This window comes from Wolffia australiana, chromosome 7 (genome assembly GCF_029677425.1).
Source record: "Wolffia australiana isolate 7733 chromosome 7, ASM2967742v1".
Classification (NCBI taxonomy): domain Eukaryota; kingdom Viridiplantae; phylum Streptophyta; class Magnoliopsida; order Alismatales; family Araceae; genus Wolffia; species Wolffia australiana.
The window spans coordinates 3,852,108-3,875,589 of NC_135841.1; the positions used below are offsets into that span (position 1 = coordinate 3,852,108).

General features: G+C 49.7%; 1 protein-coding gene across 1 annotated transcript; it reads right to left on the bottom strand.

Annotated features, from left to right (window-relative positions):
• Nucleotides 1-2,651: 2,651 nt before the first annotated feature.
• LOC144705505 (Pseudouridine synthase family protein) lies at nt 2,652-17,441 on the bottom strand. The gene is made up of 10 exons (XM_078578216.1): nt 16,619-17,441; nt 16,457-16,512; nt 16,140-16,222; nt 15,940-16,018; nt 13,274-13,384; nt 12,291-12,400; nt 11,930-12,013; nt 11,774-11,811; nt 3,001-3,086; nt 2,652-2,904 (listed from the first exon to the last, which is right to left on the bottom strand). Exons 1-9 carry the CDS (start codon nt 17,415-17,417, stop codon nt 3,016-3,018), a joined length of 1,431 nt encoding a protein of 476 aa, XP_078434342.1. The 5' UTR covers nt 17,418-17,441; the 3' UTR covers nt 2,652-2,904; nt 3,001-3,015.
• Between the last annotated feature and the right edge of the window lie 6,041 nt (nt 17,442-23,482).

A 23,482-nucleotide genomic window follows, 5' to 3' on the forward strand; every position in this document is an offset into this window, starting at 1 on the left:
GGCAGCCTTTGGGCAGCCCTGGGCAGGCAGCCTGGGGCGGCATGGGGGCGGCCTTGGGCAGCCCTGGCTGGGCGGCTTGGGCGGCCTTGGGCAGCCCTGGTTGGGCGGCCCTTGGGTGACCCTGGATGGGCTGCCTGGGGCGGCCTTTGTGCGGCCCTAGGCAGGCGGCCTGGGGCGACCTGAGGGCGGCCTTGGGGCAGCCCTTGGGCGGCAGCCCTTGGGCGGCAGCCCTGGGCGGCCAAGATCGGGCAGCCTTGGCAACCCTGGGCGGTGGAGAGATAGGGAAGAGAGAGAAGAAAATAGGAGAGGAGGAGAAGAAAGGGATGGAGAGGAAGATGACCGGCGACACGAGATGGCGGCGGCGGCGGCGGAGGCGACGGTGGTAGGGTTGGAGAAGGGAGTAAGGGAGGTTGGGCAGTCCTCCAAGAAGAGTTAGAAAAAAACTCAATTCCTGAATAATGACTGCCTAACTGTTTCTTGAAACAATGTCCTATACATATAGGCCTTGAAGGAAAGAGAAAACACAACTTAATGACGAGAAATTAAAGACGAGGGATGTGCTTCGTGTCACGCCAAGGGGCAGTTGTTGATCTGCCGTTGGCGACGTGTCATGATGAGTGAAGGAGCATGCGTGCGTGGAGACGTGCATAACGCCGGTATGTCGAATTTGTCCGATGACGGTTGCGACGTGTCCGTGGCGGAGGCGTTGACTTTGGTTGACTGTGGCGGTGTGCCCGTAGTGGAGACGTTGACTTCGGTTGACGGTGGTGGCGCGTCTGGTGTCAATGCGTTGGCGTCCACGCCACCACCTTACATCTGATTTGATGAGAAGGCACCATGCCTCATCCCGCCAGGTCACCTTCCTCAGCTCCCATAATTGAAGTAGCAACTATATTATTGTCCACATAGCCTAATGCCAGCAGTCAATCCTGCCATGGCACACAGTGTGCCGGAGGCCTTTGGCACACTATGCGATCATATGGTCCAAAAAATCTATCACCCTGAGTGAAACATTTAGAGGTTGCGGTACTAAGCACTGTTTCTCCCCACCTCATGTTGGCACAAACTCTAAGTCAATATTAGCACTTCGTGCTGGACCACCTTTGCGCGAAGGCCTAGGTGGAACAATTACATGCGAGTAGCCCATTGCATCATATTCGTCGCTGATGGTACTAGCATAGCATGTGTGGAGGCCCATTGAGTGTGCAACACAATGTTGGTTGATCATGTCACTTAGAGTACACCTTGAGGGATCACAATTGAAGTATTCCTTTTGTTAGAGAGTACTGTAGTACTTGTGGACTCATGCACAGTCACATAGTGGACTGAAGGAAGTTGACTAATAGCATGACATCCCGCCTGTACCGGACACTACCGCACCCTGGTGTACGGCACGCCGCCGATGTGACGCCCCGGACATGACGGGACGGATGACGATGCGTGACGAACAGTGATGTGACGAAATGTTCATCACATCAGCGTCTCGTCACACGTCCGAGAGTCTTTAAAAATTTCGTCACGTTCCCGTCACGCGTCACTTGATCCTCATTCCGTCACCGTCACCGTGACGCCCTCACCGTCACCGGTGACGAAAATAATGTTATTTATTTTACTACATTTAGACGGTCGAAGTCTCCTAAGGTCAAGCCGAAGAAGAAGTCGCAACTCGCCATTCGCCAAGTCGAAATTCGAAAGTGTGACACCTACATAACACCTCAATGCCATGCATAACACCATTAGTATACACACCCATGGGCTTCTTGAGTCCCGTGCAACAGCTGCACAGTTGAAGTAGCATCAGGTGCACAGCCATGGTGGAAAGCCTACAGATTGGGGGCTTCACACCAATTTTATGATAGATGAAACTTTTGAACCTTGATAATGGAGACAAGGTCCATACTACAGCTGGGTTCTTGAGGGTCTCAGAACTGTGTGACTCAGGGACCAAAAGAGTTTGTCAAATCATAAAGCTACCCATTATAGAGCTCGTAACTGACTCGATTTCTACTCATACTTTTGCATATGCACATATTAATAATGCCTAAATCCCAAATTTTATAGAATCAATACAATGTGTTTATATAAAAAACAATAATAACATATAATTCAGTTTTGTCCGAATAATAATGCATTTTTTACCACTTTATGAGTATCAACGTTATCAGCTTTTTACTCTCTCATTTCCCCATTTTTCTATCTTCTCTTTCTGTTTTACCTGTCATCTATTTTCCCCTTTCTCTCTTTCAAGTCCCATTTACATATTTTCTATCTGTATATTTCTTTCTTTTCTATCAATCATTTAATATCATTCGCCCATCTCATACTCTCATCTATCAAATGCTTCTCATGTTTTCCCTTGTCTCTTATTTCACCTCGTGTCGATCATCCTGATTTATGCCCCCATCACCATTCTCACTTGCATATCTGTTTTGCAGCCTCATTTCACTCCTACCATCTATCTCATCTATTCATTATTATTTCATTCTCTATCATCTCCCCTTCCATTTGATTATCTCCCTCATTTTCTGTGATTCCTTCTCTTTCTCTCCTGACCAGATATTGATATATTTATCCATCTGTCTACAACAGAGAAGTTGACTCCAAGTTCTCCCATCATTCATGTGCCAAACGGATGACAAAACGGAACTGGAGATGAAATATTCAGAATTACTTTATCAATTTTAAAAATTATACATTGATAGTTCGGGAGATTGATGGAGATACAGACCTATCGACATAAGGAGAGAGAGAGAGAGATTGGGTTAAAGATAAACATATGCTCCTTGTTATTATAATCCGGATGACACCCTGTCATCCGTCAGGCACCCATACCTTGTCCCCAAAGAATGTTATGTTTTCTACCAGTTGAAATTTCTGGCAATGAGTTTCGCTTTGATCATGATTCTGCAAGTCATTTTATATGGTTAATGGTCCATGAACATTTAAGTTATGAAACGAATCGCCTTTACACATTCAGATAAAACGTTCTCTCATACGAACCCATGCTTTTGGTGCCTAAAGATAGCCTTTAGTTATCTGAGCTTGCAGCTCTTGAAAATCCCAGGCATCATCTACTGAGTACTGCCCTGAAATAGAGAAATGTAGAAAAATGTTCATGAATAAATATGACAAGAGTTAGGGAATTAGGGAAAGCCAAAAATGTAACCGGATTTTTTTTTGACAGTGAAAATAGGATAAATATTTTATTGGCAGGGCATAACTTTCCTTTAAGCAACGAGAATTTGTAATTGTTCTCCTGAAAAAGTCATTTTCTTCATGGAAATGTGTTGATCTGAGTATTACATGTCTTTATTTTCTCTCTCTTGTTAGCCCATTAAGGGCCCTCTCTAGTCAGCCCATTAGGGCTTCCTATAAAACCCTGTAATCTCTTTCATTTGCTATCAAGAATTGTTCTTTTCTTGTTTACATGGTATCAGAGCCCTAACCCTAACCCTAATCTGGGTTTCCTGGGCTCGACCTTGCGCTCAATCTTGGCGGTTCTCACGACCGCCTGATCTCGCGCTCGGTCTCTCGCCGTCTCGCTCGCCTCCCAGGCGCTGCGTCGTTCTGGCGTCCGCCGTCCCAGCGTCTTCGCTCCGGCTCGGCCCGCCCGCGCCGCCGCCGCCTCGGCTCGCGCCTCGGCTCGCGCCCTCCCGGCTCGCGCCGCCTCGGCGCCGGCGCCCGGCGCCCGCCGTCCAGCGCCCGCCGTCTGGCGCCCGCCGTCCAGCGCCCGCCGTCCAGCGCCGCGTCCGGCGCCCGGCGTCGGCGCCCGGCGTCCCGGCGCCCGATGTCGCTCCCCGTCCGGCTCCCGCCGTCCTGGCGCCAGCGTCGGCACCTGCAGTCCCGGCTTCGTCGTTCGGCGCCTTCTGACTGTGGTCTTCTCTGCTTTCATCATGACAAACCCGGTTGAAGCCCAGACCTCTACTGGTACGCTAGACTCGGCGCGGTATCTCGCCACATGCATCTGCGGTGCCTCTCGAGCCCGAATTGGTCGTCCTCCTCTGGACCATCCTCTTTGCCTCGGATGCCTCCGGATGGTATGTTTACTGGATTCAATCTCCTGCAATGGCGCCAGTACGTCCAGATAACTTTAAAAGGGAGTCTCATGCGCCATCTTCTAGAAGACGGACCTTCCCGGTCCGATCCCAAGTATTATGACTGGCTGGACGTTGAGGGGGTAGTTCATCGTTGGCTCTTGAACAGTATTTCACCTAGTGTTAAAGGTGAATTCATGTCTCTAGAGTCGGCTCGGGCGGTCTGGGAAGCAGCACTTGAGAGCCACTCCAAGAAGCACAACATTGCGACTCTGTACGAATTGGTACATCGGGAAGCTAACCTGCGTAAAGGGGACCGGTCTATCATGGAGTACAGTACGGAGCTCATTTCGTTGTGGAATGAAATTGACTACTACATGCCGCCCATTGACCGTCTTCAGCATTCCTTTCCAACTCTCTCTCTCCGAACTCATCTTACTCCTCGTGTATTTGGATGTGTATGCTATGCGCCCAACCACCAACTTGGTCGTGATAAACTTGTTAGTGAGAGGCTCTCCTAGGGGGTGGGTCACTATATAAACCAGCTCCCTCACTATCACTAACTCATATTCTCTCCTCTCTCTCTCTCTATATATATATCCCCCTCCTCATGTACATTCTAGTTAAATCTATTTCCTCTCCTTCCTCCAAGCCTAGCATGAGTTCAACATGGGATCGCAGCCAAGCTCTGAGCTCCCCATCTAGCCCTAAAGCACGTAATGCGAGCTTTCTTCTCTTCTTCTTCTTCTTCTTCTTCTTCTTCTTCTTCACCACTCATCACCCTCTCAATCTTCCTTGCAGCAGCTGCCACCGCAGCGCCTAGCAGCCGCGCCCCGCCGCCTAGCAGCAGTACGCCTTGCAGCCGCAGCAGCCGCGCTCAACCGCAGCCGAGCAGCGCCCATAAAGCAGCCCAGCCGCGCGCAGCAGCGCAGCGCCGCGCCGCCGCGAGCGCGCCCAGCGCCGCGCGCCGCTTCGCCGCCGCCGCCCGCAGCCGCCCGCCAGCGGCAGCGCGCAGCGCCGCGCGCGCGCGCTCGCATCCCGCCGCGCGAGCGCCAAACAAGCGCCCGCCCGCACCGACGTGTTGTCTCTTCGTTGCGGCTGGACCCGTTTGCCGCCGCTTCGTGCGATTCACCTTTCGGGCAGCGATTCCATGCAGGCACCGCCCCGGCGCCCGCAGTCCAAGTCTGCATCCGCGCCCGACGAATTTCGCCGGCAAAACCCTTTGCCCGAACTCCGCGCGGAACTCCTGCCGCCCGGGAATTCCCTCTCCTCTCAACTCTGGCTCCGGATAACTGCTGCCGCAGTTCCGAACCGCGCGCCGCGGCTGCTCCTACAGCCGTACATCTCGCCTCCGCCCATTGCCCGAAACAGTGCCGCATTTCCCGGGCACCGGGAGACCCGATGGCCTCACTCTCTCTCTCCTCTTCCACTGGTCCTGGACAAGTTCCTTCACTTCTCCCGGGAGGTCTGGCACGCATGAGTTCCTCACGGGCACTCATCATTCCGGGCATAACCGCGATCGTGCGCTAGGCGAAAAGATTCGCGGCCGAGCCCATGTCCCACGTGACTACAGCCATTATGTGCTATGTCTATAGCGGCACCATGTACGCCGGTGGACACACGTGGAGGTGATGATGTGGATCTGGCTGACGCGGTTGGGGCCCGCACCGCCCTGAGCTCCATGTCATGTGCGTCATTTTGTCGACGTAGCCAGATATGTGGTTGCGGGCTCTTCACACTTGGACCTCTCTTCACCGGCGAGGTTCAAAGGGTTGGCGGTTAGCGGAACGCGAAAGCAGCCTTTCTGGCGCTGCCGACAATGCCCGCGCCAAGTCCCCCCGCTGCGAGCCTGTTGGCCTGTTCTCTGTTTGATGGAAAGCCTGGCCGCCTGTCAACCTATCTGCGTGCTCAATTTTCTTCGCTCTCCGTCGGTCATGTCAAGTGTCGCCATAAATCGTCCCGGTGGTGGTGCATCGATGTTGGTGATGACAGTACCGGATCCTTTATTGCGGCCGCTCGGCGTCGCTCCCTCGCCGGTCCGCCCCTGCCGTGCGATCTGCCCCTCCCGCCCCACCTGCCCAGCCACTGCCGCAGACCGGCCCAGCCACCAGCGGCGACCACGACTCAACGGTGACTGCGAACCCGCGTGCCTTCCTCCCTGCCGCCTGCATATCGGGTCTTTCGGATTCCACCGCAGCTCACTCACCTTGGTTTCGCGCGTGTCCTCTTCTCCCCAAGTCAGACAGAGCCAGGACACGGACCGCACCGATCTCCAAGCTTTCGCTTGGTGAGTTCATGATATCTTTCATGTAGCACCGCTTGACCCCCGCCACCCCGCACCGCGGTTTAGGCGTCGATGCGGGTCATCGGGTCCTTCACGGTCAATGTGGGGATTGACTTTTGTGGGCCGTTCAATCGCCGAAGTGGATGGCCCTTAGTCCATGGATGGCCTCCTGTTTGTTGGGCGAGAGAGGCGGTCGGTCATGCGTGGTGATGCAGTCCGCTCACGCCAGTCGAGACGGCCCATTGGCTGGAGGGCCTTTTTCACCCGGGAAGTTCGGGAATCCCCACGTAATTAGGCGCTTAGACTGCCTACCGGCCGTTGGACGAGCGGTGCTTGTTGGTGGCGGTGTGCAGCAGCGCGGTCGTAGGACGCGGGAGCCCACCTTCTACTTCACTACTGGCCGCCGGCTCACTCGCTTTTATATTTTGTTCGACTTTTTTTATGACCTGTTCGCTTTTCAGAGCCCATACGTTGTTTGTGATGCATGCCTCCCTCCTGCATCGAGCCCACGCTCTTGATCCCTGCTTGTTTCCTGCCGAGATGTTCTCGTATTGATGTCATTGTTCAAACCTGGGGCACAAAGGGTGGCGACAGTTGCCGCCCAGCCAGCAGACCACCGTTCGACAATTTGGCGGGACTTGAGTCCGTCCCGTTGGACCTACTTGTTTTTGCCGCCATGCAGGAGTCCACCCTGCGCCTTTGCGCCATGCTTGCACTATGCTCCGCCACTGGCGGCCGGTTGCCCGAGTTCCTGCCCGCGCGCCCCGCCTCTCACCACGGACTCGCATTTCACGCGGCGTACTGAGAGGCTTAGCGGACTGGCCAGCGCTGCCAAGTTCGTTTGCGGCCACCCGGCCCTCGCCGGCCTCTCGCGTCACGTGTTGCCGCGGACCCCCCTTTCCCGACCGCGCTACCCCGCGCTCCACCACGGGAAGCCGCTCACGGCGCTCATCTCATCATCTCACAAGCCGCGCCCCCCCCCCCTCCTCGCCCCTTGCGGCCCCGGCAGCCACCGGTTGCTTCCGTTGGGCCCGCGCAGCTCTGCAATTCCGCACTCTTCCCCTGCATCCCCTTCCCCGCCGGCGTCGTCATCACTGGTTGCCCCCCATCTTCTCTCTGCCCCCTCCTTGATGCTTTGCCTTTTGGATCTGCTTTCCCTTCTCCAGCCCGCTTTGCTCCCTTTCAACCTCTCGCGCCTCTTTCTCTTCTCTCGCTCCTCTTCCTTCTTCTCCCCGGGTCTTTCTTCCTCCCCCATCTCCTCCCGCCTCGAGCCGTTCCTCCTCCTCCCCCTCCCGCCTCCTCCTCCCCCCACCCACCTCTGCTCCCCTCCCACCTATCTCCTTCTTCCTCCAGCCATTTCCCACCTGTCCGGCCTCTTCTCTCCCCTTCCCGCCCTATCTTCGCTAACCTCGCCGCTCGGTCCGCCCTCTTCCCCTTCCCCCCGCCCGCTCTCTGCTTCTCTCGCTTCCCGGTGCTTCTCCTCGCGCTAGGTGATGCGCGCCGGACTCTCGATGCTCCCGCGCGAAGGTAATGCTGGCTCCCGACCCTCATTCTCCGGCGACTCCTCTGATCGCCTTGCTCATCCGCACCGTGGGATGTGGTCTCTCTCCCACGGGAACGCTCATCGACCGCCGATTCGCCGCACGCCCCCAACTGCGCTCGACTCTGCGCCTCATTGGAAAGCTCGCGTATGGATGAGATGCTTCACGCTTGGAAATCTGGTGTCATAAGACGGAGGCCCGCCCTCCGGAATTTCCCACCGGTGGGCGTTCTCCTCTGGCGGCGCTCATCATAGCGCTGCTCGTGGCTTTTCGGCGCGGTCTTCGGTCTCGGACTTCACTCTTTCGGCTTCGACCTGCTGGACGATCACGCGGTCCCACACGGCGCCACGCTCGGGACCGTCATCGCTTCGCGCCATCGCGACTATGGGTAGGCGGTCACACGCGCAACGCCGGATTTCACGCTCCGGCTCATGGATCGCTTACCCAGATGGGCTGGACGCATCCTATCCTCTCGCCTCCTCAACGGCCACGCGACGGCTCCACCGCGCTGTGGTTTATGTGGGCCCCAGGTCAGTCGCCAGGGGCTCTGGGCGCCCTCTAGCAATCTGGTAGCTCCTTGCCCGCCCATCTCTCTGGCCGGCCGCCTCGCTATCCAGGTCGCTCTCACAACTCGGTGGCCGAGCCCGGTCGTATCTTCATCGGGCCGGATGCGAGGAGCGCCGCCCTTGCCCATGTGAAGCGTGCTCTGTGAAGACCCCCATGCCCGCGCACTTCAAGTTGGCGCGAAGTGACTCGGCGCCTCTATCGCTCGAGGTGGCCTCAGCAGTTGGTGGAAAACTCATCAGCCCCACCGCCCAGTCCCGACATCAGCCCCTATTGACAGGACGCAACGAGGGGTTCGCGCATGGACGCCCATCAATTGACCGCGCTGCAGCTCCGATCTCTGCTCTCGTACGAAGGAACCGTCACTGCATCGTTTACTCTTCCCGGAGCTCATCTCGCAAAGTAAAGAGTATCCAGCTGCAGCGACCATGATTCCTTCCCAGTGTGCGCCTATACCACCTCAAGGGGCATTCATGCCTAGCAGCTTCCAGGGTGGAAAAGCACGGAGCTCAAAGGTCTCCGGACGGGCATACCTCGCCCTTGGGCGCAGGGAGGGGGCCTGCGGGCCGGTGGATTCACCCAGGGTGCTTGTGCGAACCCGGCGGCCGCCGGATCCCGTCCCGGCGCTCGGAAATTGGGCGAGCCAAGGCGCTCTGGCGGAAAAGGCGGCAAAGCATTCTGACGGGTCTCCGCTCGAAAGGCTCCCGAAATACCGCAGCGATCGGATCCATTTTGGGGACAAATCGGCTACCTGGTGCTCAATGAACTCGCTCCGGCTACACCACGCCCATGTCACTCTTTTATTATCAAACAAATCTCCTTGTTGGTATGGCTCCACCATTGGCGACGATGACGCGACATGGAGATCAACCGATCAATTCAATTAGATTCAATGTCTCCTGGTCCTCTGGGCTAAACTTTCGTAGTTCATCAAAACTGGATCCCCGTGCTATCAAGTGTGTGTTTGTTGACTATTGTTCCACCCAAAAAGGCTATTTATGCTATCATCCACCCTCTCGTCGGTTCGTCGTCACCAAAGATGTCACGTTTGATGAATTGCTTCCCTACTATTCCTCCTCTCTTGAACCCTCATCGTCCCCATCTTCCTCCGATCCACTCGAATTCCTCATCCTCGTCCCTCGTCCCTCTTCACCGGCCCCGCCCGACGTGTCTCCGTCTGTTGCTCCACAAGCAATTGTGCCTCCCGACCCGCCTCCGGCCGCCGTCTCAGTCCCTCCTATGGAGCCTCCTCCAGTATCTGCTCCTGCGCTCGACCCTTCTGCTGCACCTTCTTTGATTCCTCCGCTCCCTATCCGTCGCTGCCCGCCTGAAAAACGCTATGGTATTACCCTTGCTCGTCGCAAGCCTCGGCTTCCTTCTTCGTCTCCTGCTGCCCCGTCTCCCTCAACCTCCACCCCTCCTGCCACCTCCTCATTAGCCGTGCTGCCCTCTTCCCGTTCCTCTCCCCTCTATCCGTTGGCGGAATCTATCTCCTCTCATCGCCTCTCACCCTCTTATCATGCCCTTCTCACCTCCCTTGATGCCACTTCCCTTGCCAAGACGGTGGACATTGCCCTTTCATTTCCGCATTGGCGTCAGGCCATGGCGGAAGAACTTCAGGCTCTTGCTCACAATGAAACGTGGGATCTGGTTCCTCTACCGGCCGGGAAGCATCTCGTGGGTAGCCGTTGGGTGTATGCTGTGAAGCATAATTCTGACAGTTCTATTGAGCGCCACAAAGCCCGGGTTGTGGCACAAGGTTCACTCAGAAACATGGCATTGATTATCAGGAGACCTTTGCTCCCGTCGCAAAGCTGAATACTGTGCGGATCTTATTGGCCCTTGCTGCGGATCGGGGCTGGATTTTGCAACAATATGATGTGAAGAATGCTTTTCTGCATGGAGAGTTGATTGAGGAGATCTACATGGCATTACCTCCTGGCTACACTTCCTTAGTGCCATCGTCTCTGCAGTCTGTTGTCTGTCGCCTGAAGAAAGCATTATATGGCTTGAAGCAATCTCCTCGTGCCTGGTTTGGTCGTTTCACGACGGCCATGCAGCGTCGTGGATACCGTCAGTGTAATGGTGATCACACCCTTTTCTACTGCCATTCCACGTCAGGGGGAGTCGCTATTCTTCTTGTGTACGTGGATGACATCATTATTACGGTGATGATCGGCGACCATTACTGAGCTGGCTATGTATCTCGTCAGAATTTGCTATTCGCCATCTTGGCCCGTTGAGGTACTTTCTTGGCATAGAGGTGGCCTATTCTTCCAGCGGGATCTTTATTTGTCAGAGAAAGTATACAGTGGACCTTCTCTGTGAGCTTGGAAAGGAGGACGCCAAGCTTGCTTCGACGCCGATTGATGCGAACCATCAACTTGGTGCCGATGCAGATGAGGAGCTTGCTGAGCCTGGCCCATATAGAAGACTTGTGGGAAAACTGCTTTATCTCACCTACACTCGCCCGGACATTGCATATTCAGTGGGTGTTCTGAGTCAGTTCATGCAGACTCCTCGCATGAGCCATTTTCATGCTGCTCATCGTCTCCTCCGTTTCCTGAAGGGCACCATTGGCCGTGGATTATTGTTTCGTCGCCATACCGGCCTGCGTCTTGAAGTCTACACCGATGCAGATTATGCCGGCTCTGTGGTTGATCGTCGGTCCACATCTGGGTATTGCACCTTCTTGGGCGGCAATCTGATTACTTGGAGGAGCAAGAAGCAGAAAGTGGTCTCTCGATCGAGTGCCGAAGCGGAGTTCCGTGCCCTTGCGCATGGTCTGTGTGAAGCACTTTGGATTACCCAGCTTCTTCGTGAGCTACGGTGTCCAGTTCCCTCTCCTGTCCAGCTGTTCTGCGACAACAAATCGGCGATTAGCATTGCTCATGACCCCGTTCAGCATGACCGTACAAAGCACATCGAGATCGATCGCCATTTCATCAAAGAGAAGCTTGAATCGGGAGATTTTTGCACGCCTTATGTTCCGTCCGCTGAACAGCTTGCAGATATCTTCACCAAAGGGCTTCATGCCCCTAGGTTTGAGGAGCTCTGTTCCAAGCTGGGTGTGGATAACATCCACGCTCCAGCTTGAGGGGGAGTGTTGATCTGAGTATTACATGTCTTTATTTTCTCTCTCTTGTTAGCCCATTAAGGGCCCTCTCTAGTCAGCCCATTAGGGCTTCCTATAAAACCCTGTAATCTCTTTCATTTGCTATCAAGAATTGTTCTTTTCTTGTTTACAAAATGAAAACAGTTAATTGCATTTTTATGAGGTTTCCAGTCCAAATCATCTTCCTGATATCGATGGAAAATTGAGAAAATATTTGACGATTGTTTCTTCTCACCAATTGAATCCCTTCTGAGAGCAGTCAAATGGGCACAACTGCAAAGGGATTTAAAATAAATAAGTGAATAGCTTCTCAGAATTTTTTTAAAAAATTGCAATAATGTGATGAAATGATAACCAGGAAAGAGAATAAAGAGAAGACGTGGCAAATTACCTCCCAAGGGCCTTCCCGAGGTCAGCACACAGTGACCGTATGTAGGTTCCTTTTGAGCAGGTCACCCGGAATATAAGATTTTGTCTGCCAAAAAGTAACACCAAATAATTTATTGGCCCATCCGAATTTTGGAAAATAACACGTGAAATGGAAACTGTTTCATACAGCTGATTTTAAAAAAGTAAAGCACTATCAGATAAGGCGTAAAGGAACCAAATAGAAAGAAATAAAAAATGGAAACTGAACTGGCAAGTTCATGATGATAGAGAACTGTAAAGGAGAAAAAAGATGGAATTTCAGAAAAATATGAGACCAGAAACTGAGCATAACAACAGCGGTATAGAAAACAAAAGAGGGAAACCTGTCTTCTAGGCTGCGCTCAATGTCAAACTGGAAGATGGATATCCGCCTTGGGGACAGCTCAACTGTCTCTCCCCTCCTGGCCTTTTCATACAATTTTTCACCCCCAACCTGCAAGAAAAATCATCAAAATCTGTTGATTACAGAGGGCGTAGGACTCAAGCATGATTGATGAAAATTTCAAGATAAAAGCTCTTCATGATATCAATGAAAGGATCTGTTGCCCATCAGCCAACATGAGAACTGGCAAACAACATCTTAGTCAAACATTTCAAACCAGAACGTAGTTCTAGTTCAAATGGAAGTTCTAGTCAAAACATGAAGACATAAATCCATACAAATATGGAAGTTTTTGTTTTTTATTAGTTTCCACTTCCAATAAGTTATTCTCCCAGGCCCCCCTTTTAAGAATATGCACTAAAAGTAAGTTCTTAAGACGGATTAAGAAATGGGATAGTAAATAAAAAACTCCCCAAGGCATAATCAGCATCCAATAAATTCAAACTTTCATTGTAAATATCTTGCCTCTGACGCCATGTTATGTTTTTCATATTTCTGAATTTTTTAAGCAAACCCATGTTTCCTTTTATCGTGTTTCTTACAACCCCTCACCTTTTGTATTTGTAAATATGTCTTAATAAGGGATCCACCAATAGGGGACCACATTAATTGTTCTGATTGCGCCTGGCCCAATCAGTATGTGATCTGTTTTTTTACAGGATGTAGTCTAGATTGTGGATCACTATTTTTTCTCTCAAACTTTCAACCACTTGTGTGGCAGATTGAGAGAGAGTTGCTGAGGCGAGAACCCTGAGAGTAATAAAACTAAAAGAAAGCTTTTTTCTTAAAGAGAAAAAGTAAAAGAAAGCTACTACAGTATGGTCAGCTATCATGGACGACAATCATATGCAACACAAAATAAACTATGGACAGGATCAGGATTGATTAGCTTTATTTCACATGATTATTCACAAATCTCCGCACCTTGATGGCCGAAAACATTGGAGGCACTTGCCAAATCTCCCCACAGAAAGATTCAGCAGCTTTTTTTATATCCTCATCTTTGATATGCTCCCATGGCTCCCTTTGGATGACCTACACAGCAAAAGGTATACAAAACAACATAAGTTACCCAAAAAGGTGGGCCTTAAAATCAAGCAAGATTTGAATAAATTACTCATCAAGAAATAAACTCAAAATTTAACCTCTCTCCCAATCTATTTGATGTAGCCCAGGAGCCCATTTTCTGAAGCCCATTAGCAACTTGTGGCCCAAGGAGTTTCTTCTAGAACTGACAAGATCCGCAGAAAATTACCTAGAGCCCCGTAAAATCCTCTTACAGGACTTTCTCTGACAGGATCTTCTGCCAGGATTTTCTCTGACAAGATTTTCTCTAACAGGATCTTCTGACAGTATTATCTCTGACCGGATCTTTTGACAGATTCATATTGGACAGAATCCTCTGACAGATTCTTCTTCTGCCAGGATCTCTGCTCTAACTTGTGCGAGCTGCATATCTTCTGTTTTGTCCCATCACGATCTTCTTGAGCCACACAAATATCTCCTGACAGCTTCTACAAACCCCAGAATCTGCAGGATATCTCTGCTCAGGCCTGTCAGGCTGCTTATCCTCTGTTTTCGCTTGTCAGAATTGTTTTTCTCAATGTTTTGACTTGTCTTGTCATGGGTACTGTCATTATGGACGACCATGCACTTGTTGTGGCCTATATAAGGCCCCCATGTACCCCTGAATGAGTATTATTGAAATCTATTGTCTTGTTGAAACTGTTGTTTTTCACCTCTGAGTGTTCTCTTTGCTAGAGAGTGCTTAGCTGCTTGTGGATTCAAGCAAACCCCTTGTAGACTCAAGGGTTGGAGAAGTTAGTTTTGTGGATTCAGGACTTGGCTCCGTCCAGTAGTGCAAGGCTTGTGGATTCAAGTCCTGTTCATACGCTGTTCGTGTACGAAGGATGCCTCATCCGGCAATAGAATTCTTGAAAAAAGAGTGTTCCCACTTATTTCCCACTTCTCTCTATTTATACCCGATCCGGCACGTGCTTAGTCAATGCAGGGTCTTCTTACACCTGCCTCCTTTTCTTCATTTAGTGTGGTACCAGCTGCACTCCTCCTGTGGTGTTGGGCTTGTGTTGTCATCCCTTGTAGTCCCCACATCTGACTGACCAAATGGATTGGTGTGAACTTGATACGCGTTACTACAAGACTTACCGAAGAAGGAAACCCAGATCTGGTCAACGGATAGTTGACCAGACCAAGTGACTTGGGCGGGAAACATTCCTCATAAATCTATAAATAAAGGAGGAGTCTCCCAGGTAAGAGGACGATTATTTTTCTTGATCTTGAAGCAATCTTCCTCAGAGGGGAAGGATGGAGCTGGGGTCGCCTGCTTTGCTATCAGCTTGGAGGGGAGGAGTCCGACCTCGAGGAGGGAGGGCCGCCACGATCACAAAGGAGCTTGCGAGGCAGGAGCCGTCGAGATCATCTCCAAGAACTCAACATTTCTTTGTTCGTGCATTGTTGCATTTCTCTGTTCCATTGGTGATTGGAGTTTTTCTTGAATTCTATACATTCTTGATACTAGAGCAAGTATCAGAACTCCCATTTTCCAGGGTCACTCTTGACAACTGATGCTTGCCCACTTGATCCCTCAGCCGGTGTCGCCTCCTGACATTGATCTGTCTTGGGTCGTTGTGCGTCTAGCGGGCATGTTGTGACCTCCATATTCCTCTCGTCCTGACTCCCCATGTTGTTTGCCACCTCCTGAACCCTGTCCCATAAACCTGCACTCCCTGGAATCTATGGCACAGGTTGGGATGTTGCATCGTCAGTCAAACTTTGAAACTACCCTAAGAGCTTCTAAGTCATGCTATTCTAGATGAATGGAGTTCCCCGGTCACCTCCACCTCCTTGATGAACTAAATGGGGTCCTCGGATAGCACGCTTGTCAAGATAATACTGAGGAGCGGGCCGAGTGGCCTAATCATACCCTCCATCTTCTTCCATATTTGATAGCCCATTGGAACTCCTTTAGATTCTAGAAGACTGCCATTCATTCTCCCCCAAGGGCCTATCTGTTGGGAGAACCCCTCCCACCAAACTGCTGCTTCTGTTTTGACTCTCTGTATCCAGTCGCAAACTGCTACATATGCCACCGTGGAAGCCTTTTTTAATGAAGAATGCGCTTATATCCAACTTCCAGACTTCTGCACTTCTCACTTTTGGGTATCCTCCGACTACCTCCCCTGTAAAGCATTCCCTATTTAGAGTGCAGCCTGGCTCTGCTCTGTAAGCTGGTGGTAAAAAAAAACTACTTTCCTTTTGGTTTCTGCCGACATGGAAGTGTAAACCAATTCTAACATGGAAGTGTCATGGATTCTGCCCACGCATGGAAGTGTCACGGAATGGCACTTTTGGTTTGTTATGAGAAGTTTACCCTGATGGAAGGATGTTTACAACTGTCAATAGAGATAGGGAGCAAATGGGTTACTTCTATTCATTTTCAACAAATTGAAAGTCGGCAAACCCCACCTAACCAGTTATATTTGAATCCCCAGATAACATTAGAAGTACCATTCACCCCCTGATCTCAAACAAACAATTTCTAAAATAGCGTGAGACAGAAAAGAACATACCGGTGAATCTGCATCCCAAGTTGATGTAGCCTCTCCTAACCTAAAGATTCCGCTGTAGCTCTTGAACATGGCCTGATATCTACAAAAAGAGGAGAAAAGGGCACTCACCAACCGCTTAAAAATGAATTTTTTGCCAGAAAGTTGTTCTTTTTCTCCAGTTCGGAGTAAGTATATAGTGAGGGAAGAGGAGAGACGGGTACCGGTCAACGACTTTGGTCGCCTTGCCAACACAGACTATAAGCAATCCAGTGGCCATGGGATCAAGGGTGCCAGCATGCCCGACCTACAGAGTTGGCTTTGAGTTTTTTTTTTGAAATTTTAAACTGTGATCACATGCCCATGCTGTCGTCACCAACGAGGACTTCCCAGGTGGTCACCCATCCTAGTACTGCTCTCTCCCAAGCGCTCTTCACTTCGGAGTTCTAATCGGAGTTGGCTTTGAGTTTTAGTTACAATTGTTATAAACCCCCCACCCTTTCCTTTTTTTCTGGTCAAAAACAATGGAGAAAGAGAGTACCTTCTGAATCTTGACCAGCCGCCGCAGCTTCCCGCAGACAGTGAACGAAGTCCACCCTGTTCTCAAGATCAACCACAATAACTGGCTAAATCAGACCCAAGAAAGAAAAAAAAAGAAAAACCCATCATTTTCTGAGCCAAATTAAGCGTAAAAATCGTACACCTTTGGGTTTATCCACCAAGAGCACAGTCCCAGAAGGGCTATCCCACCGAGGAGGAAGCCCAGTTCCCCTTGAAGCCAACCAGGGTTCCCCAGAGGCAGCAGAAGAGGGGACCTTCTTCAAGCAATCGAAGAATTCCTCCACCTTCTTCTCCTTCTCGCCACAGCTCGTCGCCTTATCGAAGAACACCAGCCCCTTTCCTTCTCTTCTTCCCCTGCCGGGCCTTCCCTCCTCCGCCTTCTTCGGAGCCCCATCTTCTAGAAACGCCTTGTCGAGGCTCTGCTCCGGGAAGTACTTCTTCTCGAGCTGGTAGACCATGCCGTAGTGCTTGTCCTTCTCCCAGGGGAAGGCCATGGCGTCGTAGAAGTAGAGCTCCTCCTCGCGGGCGTGGAGCCGTGGGAAATCAACGACATCCGGCTCGAGCTCCACGAAATCCGACGGCGCTCCTTCGCCGTCGGATTCGGACTCGCCGAAGAGCCGCTTCTCCCTCTTCCGGTAGTATTTCTTCTGCGCCTTGTCGAGGGCCGCCTCCCCGCCGCCGCCGTCTTCGGCGGAGAAGAGGGCCGTCGGCGGGTCGCCGCGGCGGCGCCGCCGGCGGCGCGGGCGGTGGGTGGGGCGGTAGGAAATCAGCTCGTAGTAGAGCGGATAAGGGGTGGCGGAGGAGAGAAGGCGGAGGAAAGGCCGTGGAAAACCGCCGAGACGCGGCGATCGGGCGCCGCCGCCGCCGCCGCCGCCGCCAGCGGCGGCGGCGGCGGCGCGGGTGGAGACGAGGAAGACGGCCCGTGTGGCTTGCGACAGCATTTGTGGATAACAAATGATCAAGAATAGTGTAAAACGAGAGTATATAGAAAGCTGGAAGGCACAACAATGAACTTGAATTAAGCTCCGATAAAAGAAATACCAAGAACACTATAAGACGATAATGTACATAGAAAGCTAGAAGTATGGCGCACGATCTTTAGAAGTTCTTCTGAATTGTCCAGTTCAGAGTTAGTTCCGTCCCAAATATTTCCGTTCACATCCCGTCCCGTCCGAAAGTAGTGTTCGCCCATCCCGATACCGGTACCGAATACCGCTATCGGGACAGATGCTGTATCGGATACCGGAAAGGCAATTTCCTGTATCCATTCTTTTCCATATCCAGATCGAATATCGGATATCGGATATCGGTTGCTACAGTGCCCATATCCAATACTGATATCCGTCTCGATGTCGGCATCCATCTCCGTCTCAAGGGAGAGGATGACGACATCAGATATCGCGTGTGGATATCGGTTTTCGATATCCACATCAAAAGTATACTTAAAAATATTATTAACTTATTTGTGTTCAGCGATTAACGTGGGCAAGAGAGTAATAAGTGAGGTTTTTTATTGTTTACACATCTCGTTTAATATATACAGCCAAATATTTTTAATTTCTTCCATATGGGATAACAGGATTCGGGTTTGGTGTTAAACTCTGAATCCCCTTATCCCATATGGGAGAAAATAGAACTTTCTGGGGACGACGTATTAAATAATAAAAAAGCATAGATTAAAATAGCATTTTACCATTTAATGTATAGTCGGACTCATTTAATATAAGGTTAATAGCACGGTACATCCCAAACCATGTCCAAAGTCTGCGAGTTAACCTTAGCTTTTTTTTTGGCACGGTGTATCCCAAACTCACTAAGTCGTCTGCAATATATCCCGGTGATGACGTGGAGTCCATCATGGCTGCCAGGTGGATCTCCGGCCAGATTTTTACCTGGTGGAACCCACCTGGCCGCCACGCTGGATTCCACGTCATCACCGTGATATGTCTACCTGCCAAGGGTTTAACTTAAAGAGAGAGAGAGAGAGAGAGAGGCACTCTAGAGAGAGAGAGAGTTGGAGAGAGAGGCATGCTAGAGAGATAGAGAAGGAGAGAGAGGTTCTAGAGAGAGAAAGAGAGGTGTTCTAGAGAGAGAGGCATTGTTTTCTAGAACATCTCTCTTTCTCTCTCTAGAATACCTCTCTTTCTCTCTCTAGAACCTCTCTATTTCTCTCTCTAGAACACCTCTCTTTCTCTCTCTAGAACCTGCCAAGGGTTTTCTGATAAGAGAGAGAGAGAGAGAGGCATTCTAGAGAGAGAGGGAGAGAGAGGCGTGCTAGAGAGAGAGTAGGAGAGAGAGGGTTCTAGAGAGAGAAAGAGAGGTGTTCTAGAGAGAGAAAGATAGGTGTTCTAGACAACATTGCCTCTCTCTCTAGAACACCTCTTTTTCTCTCTCTAGAACCTCTCTCTCCTTCTCTCTCTCTCTAGCACGCCTCTCTCTCCAACTCTCTCTCTCTAGAATGCCTCTCTCTCTCTCTCTTTAAGTTAAACCCTTGGCAAGTAGACATATCACGGTGATGACGTGGAATCCAGCGTGGCGGCCAGGTGGGTTCCACCAGGTAAAAATCTGGCCGGAGATCCACCTGGCAGCCACGATGGACTCCACGTCGTCACCGGGATATATCGCAGACGACTTAGTGAGTTTGGGATATACCGTGCCAAAAAAAAAGCTAAGGTTAACTCGCATACTTTGGAAATGGTTTGGGATGTACCGTGCTATTAAGCCTTTAATATATATAGAGAAAGGTTTATCATTTCTTCCATGTGGGATAACGGGATTCTGAGTTTATATTACACTTCGAATCCTCTTATCCCATATGGAAGAAAATAAAAAATTTGCACTCTGCATATTAACTGAGATTGAAAATAAATTAAAATCATTTGATGATAATGTACATAAGTCATACAGTGATATGAAAATCGTATTTTTACTATCAATACCAGTTCCGATATCCGACATCCAGTATCCGTCGCGTCCCTCTACCTACAGTATCCGGTACCGATATCCGTCTACCCCTTAGAGACCGATATCGTCCGATATCCGATATCAGACACCATCCCATTTTTTCTCAGATATCGGATATCGGTTGTCCCATACCGAATGACGGACGGACATTGGTTGGGCGAACCCTATCTGAAACCATCCCGTCCCACGTCTGGGACGATGTAGTGCATTCGGCCACTTGGAATTTGACATGTCGCATTCCTTGTGTCAACTTCCACATGGAGCTTGCACACTGATACATGACTCCCGCAAGAAGCAGAAACCATGACGTCCGTTGTCTGATGCCACCAATGGGACGAGGTAGTGCATTAGGCCACTCGGAATTTGACATGTGACATTACTCATGTCAACTTCTAGCTAGAGCTCGCAAACTGATACACGACTCCCGCAGGCCGCAGAAACCATGACGTCCGTTGTCTGATGCCACCGACAGGACGAGGTAGTGCCTTAGGCCACTCGGAATTTGACACGTGGCATTCCTCGTGTCAACTTCCAGCTGGAGCTTGCACACTAATACACGACTCCGGCAGGCCGCGGAAACCATGACGTCCGCCGTCCGATGCCACGGACAGAACAAAGTAGTGCATTAGGCCACTCGGACTTAGACACGGGGCATAACTCGTGTCAACTTCAAGCTGGAGCTCGCATATTGATACATGACTCTCACAGGCCGCAGAAACCGTGCCGTCAGTCGTCCAATGCCATGGACGGGACAATGTAGTGGATTAGGCTACTCGGAATTCGACACGTGGCATAGCTTGTCTCAACGTCCAGCTGGAGCTCACAGACTGATACATGACTCCCGCAGGCTTCAGAAACTGTGCTGTCTGCCGTCCGATGCCACGGACTGGACGAGGAAGTGCATTAGGCCACTCAGAATTTGACACGTGGCATAGCTCGTGTCAACTTTTGGCTGGAGCTCGGAGACTGATACATGACTCCCTTAGACCGCAGAAACCATGACGTCCGTCATCTGATGCCACCAACGGGACGAGGTAGTGCATTAGGCCACTCCAAATTTGACACGCGGCATAGCTCGTGTGAACTTCCAGCTGGAGCTCGCAAACTGATACCTGACTCCCGCAGACCGCAAAAACAGTGCTGTCAGTCATCTGATGCCACAGACAGGACAAGGTAGTGCATTAGGCTACTCAGAATTTGACACGTGGCATAGCTCGTGTGAACTTCCAGCTGGAGCTCGCAGACTGATACATGACTCCTTCAGACCGCAGATGCTGTACCGTCCGCCGCCCAAGGACACATACGGGACAATTATTTTGTCCATGGGTGAAAAGAGAGTCTCGTCCAGGGAAGCGCCGACGATTGTTCTTCCTGCCAATTGTCCGAACTCCTGGACGGGATGATTTTTTTCGTCCACGGATGAAATCACTGTCCCATCCGAATCCATGCTCTATAGCTGGAAGCGACAATAATTAAATTAAATCACCCATCATTAGGAGTCGTATACGTGTTGTTAGGATTTTCATCTTTTTACGTGGAACTTTGATGAATGTTGGCGGTTTAACATTTACCATTGCGTTATATTTGTATCGTTTGGGATTGACTTAACGTCAAAGTCGCACTTTTGCACATTACAATATCTGGTAAATGAAAAGTGAACCCAATCGCCCATGATTCGAGCAAGTTTATTGTTTGGAGCTTCTCTTTTTACCTGGAACTTTTATACTCCAATGGGAGTGATGAAATTTAGGAGCTTATCGCTAACAATTTTGATTTAACTCGTGTCGATAGCGATTGACCTGAATCTAAAGTTGCATTTTGGAATATTTACACGTTGGCTTATCTTGTAAATGGATTAGTGAACCCAATTGCATCTACAATATCTTGTAGATGAAACTTTCGTGAGTCTTATCCATGTCTTTTACTGGATGATATCAATTCAGTTAGTTAAGGTTTTAAGAATTTGTCATCAATTGTTTCACGTGTTACTACAAACTTCTCCTGATTAGGGAAAAGCACAAAGTTGAATTAAGTGGTCGTCTATTAGGTCACTTCAGCATTATGAACATTATGTAGTATTGGTTAATGCTAGTTCACCTTGTTTTCCAATGTTATTATTTAGAGATGTGTCATTCAAAATTCTCTAGCTAATAAGTGTTAGCTAATAACCAATATTACATAATGTTCTTTTTATCGTTTGTGAACTTTTTAAACTGTAGTAAAATGAAATCAATCTCAGTTGTCGCCAATATTACATTTTCAATATTATATTAAGTTGTCCCCATCAGAGCACAACTTAATATTCACACATGTCAATACTGTGTGTATGTATACACTCTGTATGTTCAGGTAAATGATGTATACACTCTATTGATATTCAGGTAAATGATGTATACACTCTGTATGTTAGTGTGCACATATCCATCTATCTAACCATCATACTTGTCTATCAATCTGTTCTTACATCCATCCATCCATATATATTAATCAGAATATCAACGAACCAACCAATCTACTTGTCTATCTGAATATCAATCCGAGTGTTTACTCATATATCTGCCGTTATCAGCCGATCCAAAATCTATTTTTAGGAAGCACAAAACAAAAAATCAAAGAAGATCAGCAGGAAAGGGTCCAAGAATACAGGAAGAAATAAACAACTGCAAGCAGCAACAGAGCTTCTCCCCAATTCGCTCTCCATCATTGCAGCAGAGCTTGAAGAAGAACAAAGATCAAACCTCGGGACTCGGACCAGGGATCTCCAAAAGGTCAACATCAAAGTCAACGTTATGATGCCAGCTTGAGCCGGCTAGTTCTCCACAGCCAGAACAGAAAGAGAGGGCAAAAAAGAGGATGTTACGATCCACTAAGCCCACTAGGGGCATTATTGTCTTTCTGCATTTCCTTGGCATTTCCCTTTAAATATCTGGCCCTCCTCGTTGGAGGGCAGGACATGAGTTGTTAGTCATATTTTCATTCCAGTAATCTCCTCCTCTCTTGGCGATGTCCTCTCCATTGAGTCTCGTACCTCCGGCGACATCCACTCCGCCACTCTCTGCCTCTCTCGTTCCCTCAGCGTCGTCCTCCCCGCCAGGATTAACCTCGTCCTAGATCCGAGGACTGGTCAGGGCCATGGATAGGAGAAAGAAGATATGGGTTTTGACGGAGGATCAAACTCCTCTAAATATATAGGTAGAGAGAGAGAGGTAAAAAGATGCATAGTTTGAGATAGATATAGAGAGAGAGTTAAACATGGAGACGAGTGCCTAGGAGGGAACAAAGGGTGCTGCTTTTGGTGGGAGTCAAAGGGTCTCCTGAGTAGGGTTTGACGGTCACGGTCCGGTCCAGATTTGTAGCAAAGACCTAAACCTTACCTAAACTTTGTTGGGACAATTTTATACATTTATTCTCTTCCACTCTGTCAGTCTATATCCTTCCTGCCTCCTGTAGAGAAAAATGAGGAAAGAGACAAAACTTATGGAGTGTCGATATCATTATTATAAAGATTGTAAAAAAGGCAGGAAAATTTAGGGATTGAGGAAATCATCGTCGTAATTTAAGCCCTCCACTCACAGAGAGTGCTTTGACTAACAGTCAAGCTGGGGACGAGTCAGCTTTCCAGCATACCACCCACGAACAGATGCTGCCCGTATACCAGCAGGCACCATGACAGTAACAGTTTGGACTCGGTCACAGAAAGTCAACGCTGATGATATTCTCACTACTTGAGTGTATCTTAGACGTGGTCGCTCTGTTCTTTTTGTGCGAATTGTTCATTCTGTTCGGTTTCCGAACAGAACAAAAATGAATTTGAAGAGAACATCGCACAGACCCGTGTGCGGTTCTTTTGTTCGCTATGTGCGAATTTTGTTCTAGTTTCGTGCGAATGAGCGAATTTGTGTGAATGTGCGAATTTTGTTCGTTTTAAAAAAAAAGAACAGAACAAAGAACAAGGCGGTTCTTTTGTGCGAATTTTTTGTTCGTCTCAAACGAACAAAACAGAACAACCATGTCTAGTGTATCTTCACTTGCTGCTGAGCTA